The following is a 12,799-nucleotide window of genomic DNA, read 5'->3' on the forward strand; positions in this document are numbered from 1 at the left end:
ATAACCCCCGTATGCAGGAGCCTTGCCTCCAGGTAAGAGTCGGCTTGAGTTCTGGCATGGGAGCTGACAAAATGATTCTACAGTTAGCATGGAAGGCAAAATGTAGGGAAGTCCCGCTAATAGAAATTTGATATAAAATAGTAACCCGGTGTGAGCTTCCAGGACCTCCTTAACAAAGAACCACACACAGAGTGGCTTCGGCAACAGGAGTTTATTTCCTCACAACTCTGGAGGCCAGATGCCCAAGATCCTGGTGTCCACAGGTTGATTTCTTCCGAGGCTTCTCTGCTCTCATGGTAGACCGCTTCTTCTGTGTCCCCACACGCATGGGCGCCTGCACACGACCCTGTCCTTATGAAGACACCCCTCGTGCTAGATTAGGCCCCGCCCTGTGGCCTCATTTGAACTCAGTTACCTTTTTAAAGGCTTCATCCCCAAGTTTTCCCACAACCCCCCTCTCCCGCTAAATTGTGAAGTCAAAGAAAATACTACCACTGGCTGATTCAGTGTACCCGGTGTACGCTACTGCTGTCAGAGTCTCCCTTCACATCTTGCGCTTAGAGATGGCAGGTGGATTCAGGACGTAAATGTAGTACCTGAAATCCGCGAAGAGGGGATATCTATAATCTCGCTACCAAAAAACGAGGAAAAAAAATTCAAGCTCATTCACATACCCATCCCCCTCTGAGGTGAATTAGCTTGACTGCAGAGATTATTTCATCGCAATATGTCTATCTGTGTATTGAATTATCAAAGTGTGCATCTGAAATATATATAATTTTTAATCGTCGAAGATTCCTCAATAAAAAAAAAATCAGTGTAAAGATGTGGACCCACACATGTGTCTGCATGCCCCCACCCACAGAAAACTAGGTGAAAGCATCTGGGAGTGTGTATTTGATCTTGGGACATGGGGAGGGCTTTCTAGGCATAAAGGGAGTCGTGCACATCATGAGTGAAAAGATTGATACCCTCCCTTCTCTTTTAAATATTGTGCGTTGGCCTTTGTCTCTGTAGAATATTTGTACCCCCCGCTTTTGCCTGAGGATATAATCTCCAGGGTCGTGCCCTCTCCCTCTTTCTAAGCCCTCAGCTGGTCTGGGAAGGAAGCCTGTTCAAGGAAGGAGATGAAAAGGGTAGGATTTTTTTTTTTTTGTAAGGTGCTGTGCTACCCCACAGGGTCCCTTCAGGAGCACCCCACAGAGGAATCTCTCTCAGAGCCAGGAAAAGCTTTGCTTCTGGCTTTCATCTTATGGCCAGCATCCAACTGGTGATCTCATCTTGTGCTTTGAGAGCCGGCCAGTTCAGAGGCACATTGGCAGTTCCTCTGAGTCATGGCTCGAGCTCTCCCGGGGTAGATGTTGCTTGCTGAGATTTCCCGTGGCAGCAGAACATGGTGGCTGGGACCCCGAGCTCTGCCCGGAGCTGGCCAGCTTGCACGGAATCCCACCTCTGCTGCTTACTGGCTGTGTGATCTTGGGCAGGTCACAGAACCTCCCCCCCGCCTCAGTTTCCGCATCTACAGATGGGGACAATAATCAAATCCTCCTAACCAAAAGATTGGGAAGACGAAGGATCACTCCCTGTAAGGTGTTACATTGCAAGGATTATGTAAGTGGTGACGTCTCTATGTTTTATGTTTTCCTCTTGCTGTAATTTATAGTCCTAGCTAATCCTTAATGAACTTGATGGCATATGACCCAACACTTGCCCCCCCCAAGGCAATGGAGGACTTGATTTTTGGGTAGACACAAAGCAGCTCCTGTCTTCTCTGTGGTGTCATTGCTGTTCAGTGGAGTCTCTAGGGAACACAGAGACAATCAGCCCCACCTGAGACCATCTAAATCAAATTGGTGGGTATGATTTGATTCATACCCACCAGGGATGATTCATATGTTTCCTACCCTGTGTATCTCCTGCACAGCCAGGGTTGAGAATTACCAGGTGTTAGGGTCACACTTCCACAGATCAGTGAGGAATGTGACTTGCTGGTGCTTTTCAAAGACTTTGGCCACCTGGCACCCTGGAAGGAGAGCCTCCTACACCTGGCTGTGTGGGCCTGGCTTTTGTTGTGGGAATTAGAAAAAGAGATTCAGCTGCAGAAATGTCCAGGCTGTTACCCTTTGGTGGGTGACCGGTAGCCACAAGATTGGTAACTAGCTACTACGCTGGGCTGGCGATGTTAGTGAACTCCACCAGGGTTCCCCTCTCCATGCCCTGTGCCCTGTGAATTGCTTCATTCTGGAAGGTTCTCCACCCAAGACGCACAGCATCCCTCCCACACACCTTGTGTTCTTGATGAACCTGAGCTTGACTCTCTTTCTGGCTCATAAGGAGCAGAGTGATGAAAGCGCTGTTCATCTGGGCCTCCTAGAACTCCCTCATTTCATGCTCGCAGGGCCCGCCTCCTCCGGACGGGATGGTGAATAGTTCTCTCAGAAGCCAGCAGACTGAATAGGGGCTCCTTAGTTCAGGCCACATGGTCTACCTGCCAACAGGAAAAAGAATGGGGCCACTATATGACGTCTGGGGATCAGAGGGACGGGTGGTAGCTTCTCAGGCCATGGGTGTATTTCTCAGCACACAGTCCCATGGCTTTATAAAATACTCCTAAATTCGGATATCATATTTTGTTGCAACCTGGTTCGAGGACAAAATGAGGCCCTGCCAGCTGATGTTTATGGCTTCCTATATAAGCTCTCAGACAAAATTTGTACTGCATTTTGCTTGAGTTATGGTGGGGCAGGATTATAAACCTCACACTATTATTTCAGATAAAATTCAGGCTTTGGCAGAATAAACAAGAGAGGAGGCATAGCTTTAAATTTCTTGTAAATCAATTTTTGAGTCGTATAAAATATTGACATAAATGATAAAAAAATGAACTGATGCACAATGAAAACAGGGCATATTAAACTCTGCATAATTTTAATTTCCTTTTCCACGTTTATAAATAAGTCAGAATTTAAACATTGCTTTGGGGTTCCCCGGCATTTTGTCAGAAGGTGAGATTTGGCCCTGCCTCTTAACTTCCCAAGTTTGGTTGACTGGGCGCCCACTTTGCTCCACTGAAGGGTGCTGTCATGCTGCTCAAGGCAGATGTTCCCTTGTTGCCAATTATTTCATGGTCAGATTCACCTAGAATTGCAATTCCTGGTTTGGAGAGGGGAAATAAACCAACAGAAAAACTAATTTAAATTTCATATGGGATGGTGCTTCTGCAGAGCTTGACATTGTCAAAATACAAACTGCCCCTTGGTGGCGGCAGTAGCTAAACTTTTTTTTAGATGAGGCTAATTCTTCAAAATCATCTCCCCCCCTCCGTGTTTCCTCCAAATCCTACCCAATTCATAGGATACATTCTGGAGGAAACGTGTGTCTGTATCATGAAAGTCAATATATAGCATGTATAGTATAAAACGTATTTTGTGCTTATGTGTATATATTTTAAACAGATTTGGGATAGTTTAAATAGAGTTTTGATGTCTGCTTCTTCCCCACCATGTCGTAAGCATTTTCTCACGATCCTCAATGTTTGTTGAAGTCATGGTGCTGTTGACTGCTCAGGGTCACACACACAGTATGGCTTTCCTCATTTACTCAGTCACTTCCCTCGCGATGGGCTTTTAGGTTGCTTCTGGCATGTTGCCTTGATAAATCATGCTTGTGACGGACCTACTTGCACATTGGTCTCCTTCCTGGTCTCTGGATTATTTCCCGAGCTTGACTGCTAGGTGGGGAATTCTGGGATGGACATTTTAAAGGGTGTTAATGTTCGGTTCCCTAATTGCTTCATGTATGTTAGATGTGCCAGTTCCTTGGGGGCAGAAATCACATCTGTCTTGTCCCCGTGATAGCCCAATGTGCCGCAGTGCTGGAAACAAGACAAATGAGTGGTAAATATAGCTAGATAGATAATCGGAGGAGTGGATGGGTAATAACCCTGCTTCTCCAATAATTAATCTGACAAGGACTGGCCATATTGGTGACACTTGAAAAGATCCTTCCTCCCTCCCTCCCTTCCTTCCGTCCTTCCTTCCTTCCTTGAGATATTGACATATAAAAAGTGTATATATTTAAGAGGTACAGTTTGATGTTTTGATAGAAATACTCATGTCTACATAATCACAACCAAGCTAATTAACATATTCATTACTTCTACCTAGCTACCGTGTGTGTGTGTGTGTGTGTGTGTGTGTGTGTGTGTGTGTGTGTTTTGATTTAATTGAAAATCCATCCTCTTAGCACATTACGGTATACAATACAGGATTGTTAACTATGTCACGTGCCCTGCATTAGCTGTCCAGAGATTATTCATCTTGCATGATTGAAACTTAGCCTTTGACCAGCACCTTCCCACTTCCCCTACCCACCCGCAGCCCCTGGCAATCACCATCCCACTCTCTGCTTCTAAGAATCTGTCTATTTTAGGTTCCACATGCTAGTGAGATCATGCAGTATTTTGTGGTGAACTTACTTTCTGAACACCTTCTCGGAGGAACGATGCGTCAGGCCCTCTATGATTGTATCTTTTCCCCAATCTCCTAATTACAATTTTGTCATCCTCTGGGCAAGGAGAGCTTTGGACAAGGAAATCTCAAGGACAGCCCTGAAAAGGGGCTCCTAAAATTAAATCAATAGAGAAGTACTTTTTGCAGAATTTGTAGTGGCTGCGGAAAAAAAAAAAAAAACTTGCCAGGAGTTAGGGTCTATGGTTTGGTATATATTTGCCTTTTATCCTCTAGCAATGTTACATCTCAAACACTGCTGCCCAGTTGCATTTCTTCTTGTGCCTGCTCTAGGGTTGGAGATTTATTATTTCGGGGCAGGGAAGGAGCCCTGTGTGTTCTTCGCCTGATTTGCCAACCCTGGTTCCTGGTGGACTCTCTTTAGTTTGAAAAAGTTTGTTGGGTCTGTGTTTTCCTGCTTGAAAGAAACACACACATACATATATGTATATAAACACATCTACACGTTTATGTATATATTTTAAGTAACAAAATAATATATAGTTGTAAAAATTTAAAGAAAGTAGAAACGTAGATGTCAAAAAGTGAAACCTTTTCTCTTTGGTTCTATAGACACACAAACTTAATTATATGTACATTTATATACACATACCTATGGAACCTTAAAAAATCTAAGTAGGATTATAGAAGATACATTTATAATTTATAATTTTTTAAAAAGATTTTATTTATTTATTTGACAGAGAGAGATCACAAGTAGGCAGAGAGGCAGGCAGAGAGAGAGGAGGAAGTAGGCTCCCCACCAAGCAGAGAGTCCAATGCGGGGCTCGATTCCAGGACCCTGAGATCATGACCTGAGCCAAAGGCAGAGGCTTAACCAACTGAGCCACCCAGGCACCCATATAATTTATAATTTTTTATACTTAGTGAGTGGCATATTGTGGACGTTTTTTCAAGTATGTCCATGTAGCACCACTTCATTTTTCTTACAGCTGCCTGTTATCCCACTGTAAAAACATATAGTTTATTTGGTCACCTATTGATAAACCTTTAGAATGTTACAACCAGAAATAGTAATGCTAGTAACAATAGCATGACTGGTGGATATTTACGGGTGTGTCAGAACTGTTCTGAAAGCTTTGTATTACTAACTCATTACTCCTTACAATAACCCAATAAGGTAGAAGTTACATTTATACCCTATGCTACATGAGGACGTTGGAAGCTCAGAGAGGTTAAAGTAGCTCGCTCAAGTGGCCCAGTTAGGAAGCCACAGAGCGGGATTCTGGCTCTCACATGTGTGCTCCCAAGTTTGTGTGCAATTCAACAATGATGCTGCGGGGATCGTTCTTGTAGATGGATCAGTCCCTGTGCACTCCCGCTCAGATTTCAGAAGGCAAGCTTTCTAGAAGTGGGGATGCCGAGCCATAGCATCACCCTCCTTTCAATCAGAATCACAGAGATGTCTGAATGTCTTTGTAGATGCCGCGTCTGGGAGGGATGGGAAGCAGTGTAACTATCTAACAAGGAAGCAGTAGCAAGTCCTGTACGATGGCACAATGCTGGCTCAGGTGGTCTTTGCAGGCATGCAGCCTCCTCTCTGTGGGGCGACGTAGTGAAGAGGGCTGTGATCCCCTGAACTTGGTCTTTGGAGAGCAGGTTGAGGGGATGTTTTCCCTTGGGTGGGGTGGGGGGGACTGTGCACACACAGACTATTCGATCAGTGGTAAATGAGCTCCTTCCCACTCCACAGTGGCTGGTTTGGAAGATTCCCGTAGAACCCTGTGCTGAGGTCACGGGCGGCCCAGTGTGGCCGGGGTGGTTTGCTGGGGTGGTGGGTGCAGACTGCACTGTGTTGGTTTCCTGGCTTTGCAGGGCCCGCCCTTTATTCTTCCTTTCCTTTCCTTTCTCACACAGAAACGGAGAGCCGAGGGATCGTGGATAGTCTGCAGAGGTTTTCCTCACTCCCCACCTATCTGCCCACCAGCTTCCACATCGCTGATGCGGAGGAGGCCTTCTTCCTTAAGGAAGCCAACCAGGACGTCACGAGGAACTCCAGTCTGCAGGCGCGGGTGGAGTCATTCTTTATCTACCGGGCCAGGACCCCCCCAACCGTCAATGCCAGCTATGGCCCATTTTCAGTGGAGAAGACAATCCCCCAGGAGCTCTTGTTGACTTCCCCAGCCTTTGGAAACATGGAGAAGTTTCCCTTCAACTGGAAGCTGAAATCCCACATCCTGGACAGCTCCATCTACTCCAACAGACCCAAAGTGCAGACCTTGTTTTACATCACTGGGATGGACTGGGACGACAGTGACCCCGAGGAAAATCTACCGTGTGTCAAGATGTTTGCCTTCCCCGAGGCTAGGGAAGTGGCGGCCAGCTGCCGGCTGCAAGGGGACCCGGGGCTGTGTGTGGCTGAGCTGGAGCTGCTGCCTGAGTGGTTCAGCTCTGGGCTGGACCTGGAGCCCGAGGAGGAGATCCCGGCCCTCCTGGGGGGCACCGCGATGGAGCTCTTCTTCACGCTCTACCCGGCTGACCAGGCTGGCCAGTGTCCACTGGAGGAGGAGGGCAAATGGGAGAACAACATCCACTCCGGCCAGGACAGCCCCCAGCAGGTGCCTCCAGCCCGGGAGAGGATCGGGAGTGTGGTGGTCTACCCAACTCAAGACGATCTGAAGTGGTCCCTGGTGAGCCTGGATGAGAATGTTGTCATCTCAGTACCCCTGAACCTCGTCCGGGAAGGGGACACGGCCACCTTTTTGGTCTCTCTGACCAGCAGCTCTGTGGCAGACCACTTCACTCTTAGGTAAGTGGCTTTGCTGGGTTGGGTGGAATAGAAATCTACTTTTGGTCATCAATGAATTGGCAGTTATGTGGTGTTGCTGATCTGCTGAGTATCCCATGTTGAGAGGAAACTGACAAACATGGAATAGAGACCCATGCAAGATGGCATAGTCAAGAAACAGGGTATTAGGGCATGGGCCCTGGGCATCTATATTCTCTAAAACTCCCCAAGTCATTCTGTTGTGAAGCTAGGATCAGGAAAAAGTGCTCTGAGAGCAGCTTTTTGGGCTGACAGGTAAGCTCTCCAGTGACACTCTGAACCCGTCACTGCTGGCCCGGACTCCCGGACTTGCTGCCTGTAAGTTGAAACTTTGTAAATGAATTCTACTACAGGAAAGAGCCTTCCAAGACAATGTGTCTGACCACTCAGGTTTTCATCAAAGTGAAGAATCAGTAAAGAATCCTTTGGTAAGGTGAATCAGCAGTCTTGGTATGACAAAGATGCAGTTTTAGGATTGGAAAAAGTGTGTTACTAGTCTGTGCTAGGGGGGCAAACCTGCATTTAGCTTATTTTGCTCACAAAGCTTTGCAGTGGGACGCAGCAGTGGCTTTGCCCATAGCAGCTGTGTGCCCTGGGGCAAATCATCTAACCTCTGGGCTTCTGTTCCCTCATGGTTAAGATGGGAATTATGATGGGCTGTATGTCTTGGGTTGCTGTGAGTATCAGTCAACTTGGTGAAGGTCTTGGAACAGCATCGTCCCCGAGTGTTAGCCTGTGGCGGTTTTCCCGGCTCTCAGATGCTGAGGTGGTGGTGCTATGTACGTGAGCCTTGTTTTTCTGGTTGCAGGTGAGAAGGCGGAATTAATCATAAGCCCAGTGTAGTCCCTTTGATTCTGAGGGAGGCTGATGTGCCACAAAGTGTGTTCGTTCGGGGCCTTTGATAGGATACCGAGGCTCCGGCAGATCCCAAGTGGGTTTAGAAGCCAGCAGGAAGCCCAGTTCCCATTTGAAGCCTCTGGAGTTAGTTTTGGTGATAACTGAGCCAGAAGTTAGTTTGCACCCAGTCCTGCGCTAGTCACTCCAGTGGTGGGTCTGGGGTCCAAAGCCCTGTTCTTGCTCTGCAGAGATTCCTTCCTTACAAGGCAGCACCAGATGCTTGCTCTAGACCAAGAATCGCAAAGCTATGGATTCTGCACTCATACCACTTAGTGTGCCTTCTGCCTGGACAGACATTATTAATCTACTGCAGCGCTTAGCTGTCCCTCTGCCATGGCAGACATCATTAACAGTATTGAGCCCAGGACTCCTGGCAGACCCTCCATGTCCCTGTGAGGTGGCGTGGTTGACACTTAACTTATTGGTGTAGAGAGAACATTGTTGGGTGAGAAGTTTGGGGAAAGATGGTGTGGTGGTCAGGGGAGTGCTGGAGCCTGGTTGGAAAAGGCATTTCGGGCCAGGGAAATGGTATAAATGGTACTAGCTAACTTTCACCGAAGACCGAGAATGGTCCAGGCCACGTTTCTAAGTTGTTCACATGCAGTAACTCACTGAATTCCAGCAATGAACAACCCGAGGAGGGGAGTACTACTATTATCCCTATTTTTCTGAGGCACAGAGAGGTTCCTTAGCTTGCGCAAGGCTGCACAGCTCCGGAGCGGCGGGTGTGCACGCAGGCGGTCCGGCTCTGGGAAGGCTCTAGGGGCCCTTCATTCCCTCCCAGCCTCTTTCCTGGCTGGAGGACAGGAGGGGCAGCTGCCGCACCCAGGCTGTGCGCGCCCAGCAACCATGCCAGAGCTGGGGGGCTAATTTAGGGAGGGGGAGGCCGAGGAGGCTGGAAGAGGAGCCCACATGGAGACTGGAGAGGCCCCGCGGTGTCACTATGGTGTGGGGCAGAAACCCCCGAGTCCGGTTCCCTCCTGTGGAAGCTGATGTGAGAGCTGAAGTGGGCTCTCGCTCGGACTCCGCCCGGGGAGATCAAGCACGGACTGTCAACACCAGTGAAGAAGTAGGAAGGAGCAGCCACGGGGCTTCTTGGTTTCAGCGTCCTCAGGGTGTCCTCCTGGCGAGAGTCTCCTGGGCCTTTCCACTCTCACTTGGGCTCTGATGCTGTGGGGCAGGAGATGGAGAGGGACCACGAGGAGGCGGGTCAACCCGAGGAATGTCCGCACACCTTTGTTTCAACTGCAGTTGTGGAGCCTTGGTGCTGCCCCGGAGGACAAGCGTCTAGTCTAGAGTTTGCTGAATGTCGGCCATAGTGAAATCCAGGCCGCGTGCGCGTGCGTGCGTGTGGGGGGCGGTGCATGCGTGCACGTGTGTGCGTGCATGTGCGCGCGCACGTGTGCGTGCGTGTGGGGGGCGGTGCATGCGTGCGCGCATGTGTGTGTCAGCGCATTTGGCATTCCCCTGTAGATTGAGGAGCAAGGCTACGCTCTAACCTTGGTGTTGGCTGTGGTGAGGGGTGCGTCACACCCTGCCCGGTTTCCTGCGCCCCCAGGCATCGCCGGTGTCGCACACCGGCCTTCCTCTCCCCCTTGGGTCATCATCCGGCTCCTGCGGGCGCTTGCATTGTGAGGCTCCTGACCTACCGTTGGAGAAAAGGGGGATGCAATGCTAAGAGAGGGGCTAGAGTCTCATCCCCGAAGGCGGGTGTCACCACCGCGTTCCCTGCGTGTGTCCGGGGAGCCCAGACGACCAGCGGCGGCATCCCAGGCAGTGAGACTGCCCCATTGCCACTGGCATCATTTAGGAAATCAGGGCAGGAGAGGGCCAGGCTCACTGTCGGTGGAATTGATGCAGTTATTTACTATAGTTGATGCGTTAGGGTGCTAGGGTGTATGAATTGATACTATTAATGCAGGTTTACTTTTTTTAAAGAATTGTGTTTATTTTTTTAATTGTTTTAGAGAGAGTGGGCATGAGCAGGGAGTGGGGGAAGGGCAGAGGGAGAGAATCTTAAGTAGGCACCAGGCTCAGCACCAGGCTCAGTCTCACGACTCAGATCATGACGTCTGTGGAAATCAAGAGTCCGATGCTTGAGGGGCTGAGTCATCGAGGAGATCCTCAGGCTTTACATTTTTGTGTGTCCCTGTGCCGGGCTCTGCGTGAACCCTTTATTTACACGCGGGGCACCGAACGAAGTGTTATTCATGTTGGTTCTGTGGATGTGGAAGCAGACTTGGAAAGGTTAGGGGTTGCTTGCTGAAGTTGTGGGGTGGGGAGGCACTGGTTTTGGGACCTGGTCTGCATTCATGCATCAGGAGCTGCCGCTCGAAACCACTCTTCTGGGTTGTTCTGCATGTCTAGATGGGGGCCAGTCTCCACCTATTGAACTTTTCCCGGCCAGCCTCCAGTTGCTTACCTTCATGCTCTCCTAGATAGGATTGCTCCTTATAGCATGCTTTATTTCATGGGCAGAGAGAAATGCACGGAAATTGTAGGCCACCTGAACGAATACACACAGAGGCTATTTAGTCAGAGCTGGCTACGCCTAGGGAGTCAGTCACCATCACTTGCGTCTGGTGGAGACTCAAGGGCAAGCAGGAGTGGGGGAGCTTAGTGGAAAGCAGGGAAGACTCAGGTCTGCTTGGGTCAGAGGTTGCTGGCATGCAGAGGCCAGAGGCAGGGTAACAAGGAGTGAGCATCTTATGTGATGACTTTTTCTGCGTGGCCCTGAGCTGGAAGCAGAGGCGATAAAAAGGGACACTGGCAGTCCTGCGCCAAGTTCAGACCTTTCTGGGCTGATGACTGCAGAGGCCGTGCTCTGGCTCTTTGTCCTGACTGCTACAAGGTGGTGTGTCGGAGTTTTATTATTACATTTGGTCTGGCTATTGTCCATTTGTATATACCATCTCTTAAAATACCGTTTTTCAGCCTAGGGAAATGTGTGGTCTCCCAACATAACTGATTGTCTGTTTTAATCATGTCTTTTATGAATGAAATGCGACATTTCATTCTGGCTCAGATGTGGAGCCCTGGATCAAAGCGTGAGTGTGCACGAGATTTGCTGAGATCGAATTTCAGAGCCAAAGACGTATAGAAAGGGGACAGATGTGTGTGTTTTCACATGTCACTTTACTGCTTCAGACTGCATATTGTATTGGGGCCAATTTGAACAAAGTTGAGTTGGTTATTCTCTAATACCAAAGTAGTTTCTGTTAAACATTAGTATCAGAATCTGACCATGCACTGAAAAGCCTTTTGGCAAAGGGCTAGTAAAATGAAGGCTGCTGGCAAGGCCATGCTGGGCTGGACTCAGGTAGATCATTGTTGCACTTCCAAGAAAGTTTAAAATACTATTAAAGTTTCCTGGCTCCTATTCCCCGCATTGTTGTGATGTGAGGCTTAGAGAGATCCTGTAAAACTTTATGTCTGATTTATTAAAATAAGTCTCTCGGGGCGCTTGGGTGGCTCAGTGGGTTAAAGCCTCTGCCTGCTCATATCACGATCCCAGGGTTCTGGGATTGAGCCCCACATTGGGCTCCCTGCTCAGCAGGGAGACTGCTCTCCCCCCCCCCCCACTGCCTGCCTCTCTGCCTACTTGTGATTTCTGTCTGTCAAATAAATAAATAAAAATCTTTTAAAATAACTCTCTCTCAGCTCACACAGAGAACCTGTCTGGCTGACCTTCCATCCTGTTAAGCAGTGGAGCCCAGGGGTTAAGATCATGGACTCTGGAGCCAATCTGCCAGTGTTCGAATCCTGGCTCTGCTGCATACCAACTGTGTGACCTTGGGAAAGTTACTTAATCTCTCTGTGCCTAGTTTCCCTGTTAACCTGCAGATGGGGACACTGTGTGCGTTAAGTGACTATGAAGCATCACCTTTGTGCTCAGATGCTTCTTCCATTTCTTCCTTCCTTCTTCCCTCCCTCCCTCTTTCCATTCACCTTTCTCTTTCCCTTTTCATTCCTTTCTTCCTTCCTTTTTAGAGAGGGATGGGGGCAGAGGGAGGGGGGGGAGAGAGAGAGAGAGAATGAATCTTAAGCAGGTTCCATGCCCAGCATGGAGCCTAATGTGGGGCTCTATTTCACAACCCTGGGATCATGACCTGAGCCAAAACTGTTGGACCAGTCGGTTCTATTTCATTGTTCTATTTCATTTGGTGCCATCATTCTGGTTGCTCAGGCCAACACCTAATAAATATGACTGGCTTTTCTCATTCTCTGATACCCTACATATGAATGACAGCAGACACTGGGGCTCTTCCTTTCTAATAATATCCAGAATAAAACTTCCTTCATTGCTATGACCCCAGGTATCAAGCCAGGGTTCTCTCTCGGCAGGACACCAACAAGAGCCTCCCGACCTCCTTCCTTTCCCCTTGAAGTCTCTTTTTGAGCTAAAGCCAGAGTCCTTCCACTGGCCCACAGGCCCTGCATGGTCTGCTTCTGTCATTTCCTTGAGCTTGTCTGTTACAACTCTCCCACTCACTGCATCAGCAACAGCGGCCAGTGTGCTAAAGGACACAGCCTCCTCCCCGTTCAACACTGGGCTCCCATTCCACTACCCCCGCCCTGCCCTGATTTCTGAACATACCACTTTTGT

General features: G+C 48.7%; 1 protein-coding gene across 1 annotated transcript in view; it reads left to right on the forward strand.

Annotated features, from left to right (window-relative positions):
- Positions 1-12,799, forward strand: part of TMEM132B (transmembrane protein 132B) — a 351,155-nt gene that overhangs the window by 136,077 nt on the left and 202,279 nt on the right. Inside the window, exon 2 of the mRNA XM_046025794.1 lies at positions 6,387-7,278. Coding sequence (XP_045881750.1) covers positions 6,387-7,278 — 892 coding nt within the window. The remainder of the gene's footprint in view (positions 1-6,386; positions 7,279-12,799) is intronic.

Source organism: Meles meles, chromosome 12, assembly GCF_922984935.1.
Source record: "Meles meles chromosome 12, mMelMel3.1 paternal haplotype, whole genome shotgun sequence".
NCBI lineage: Eukaryota > Metazoa > Chordata > Mammalia > Carnivora > Mustelidae > Meles > Meles meles.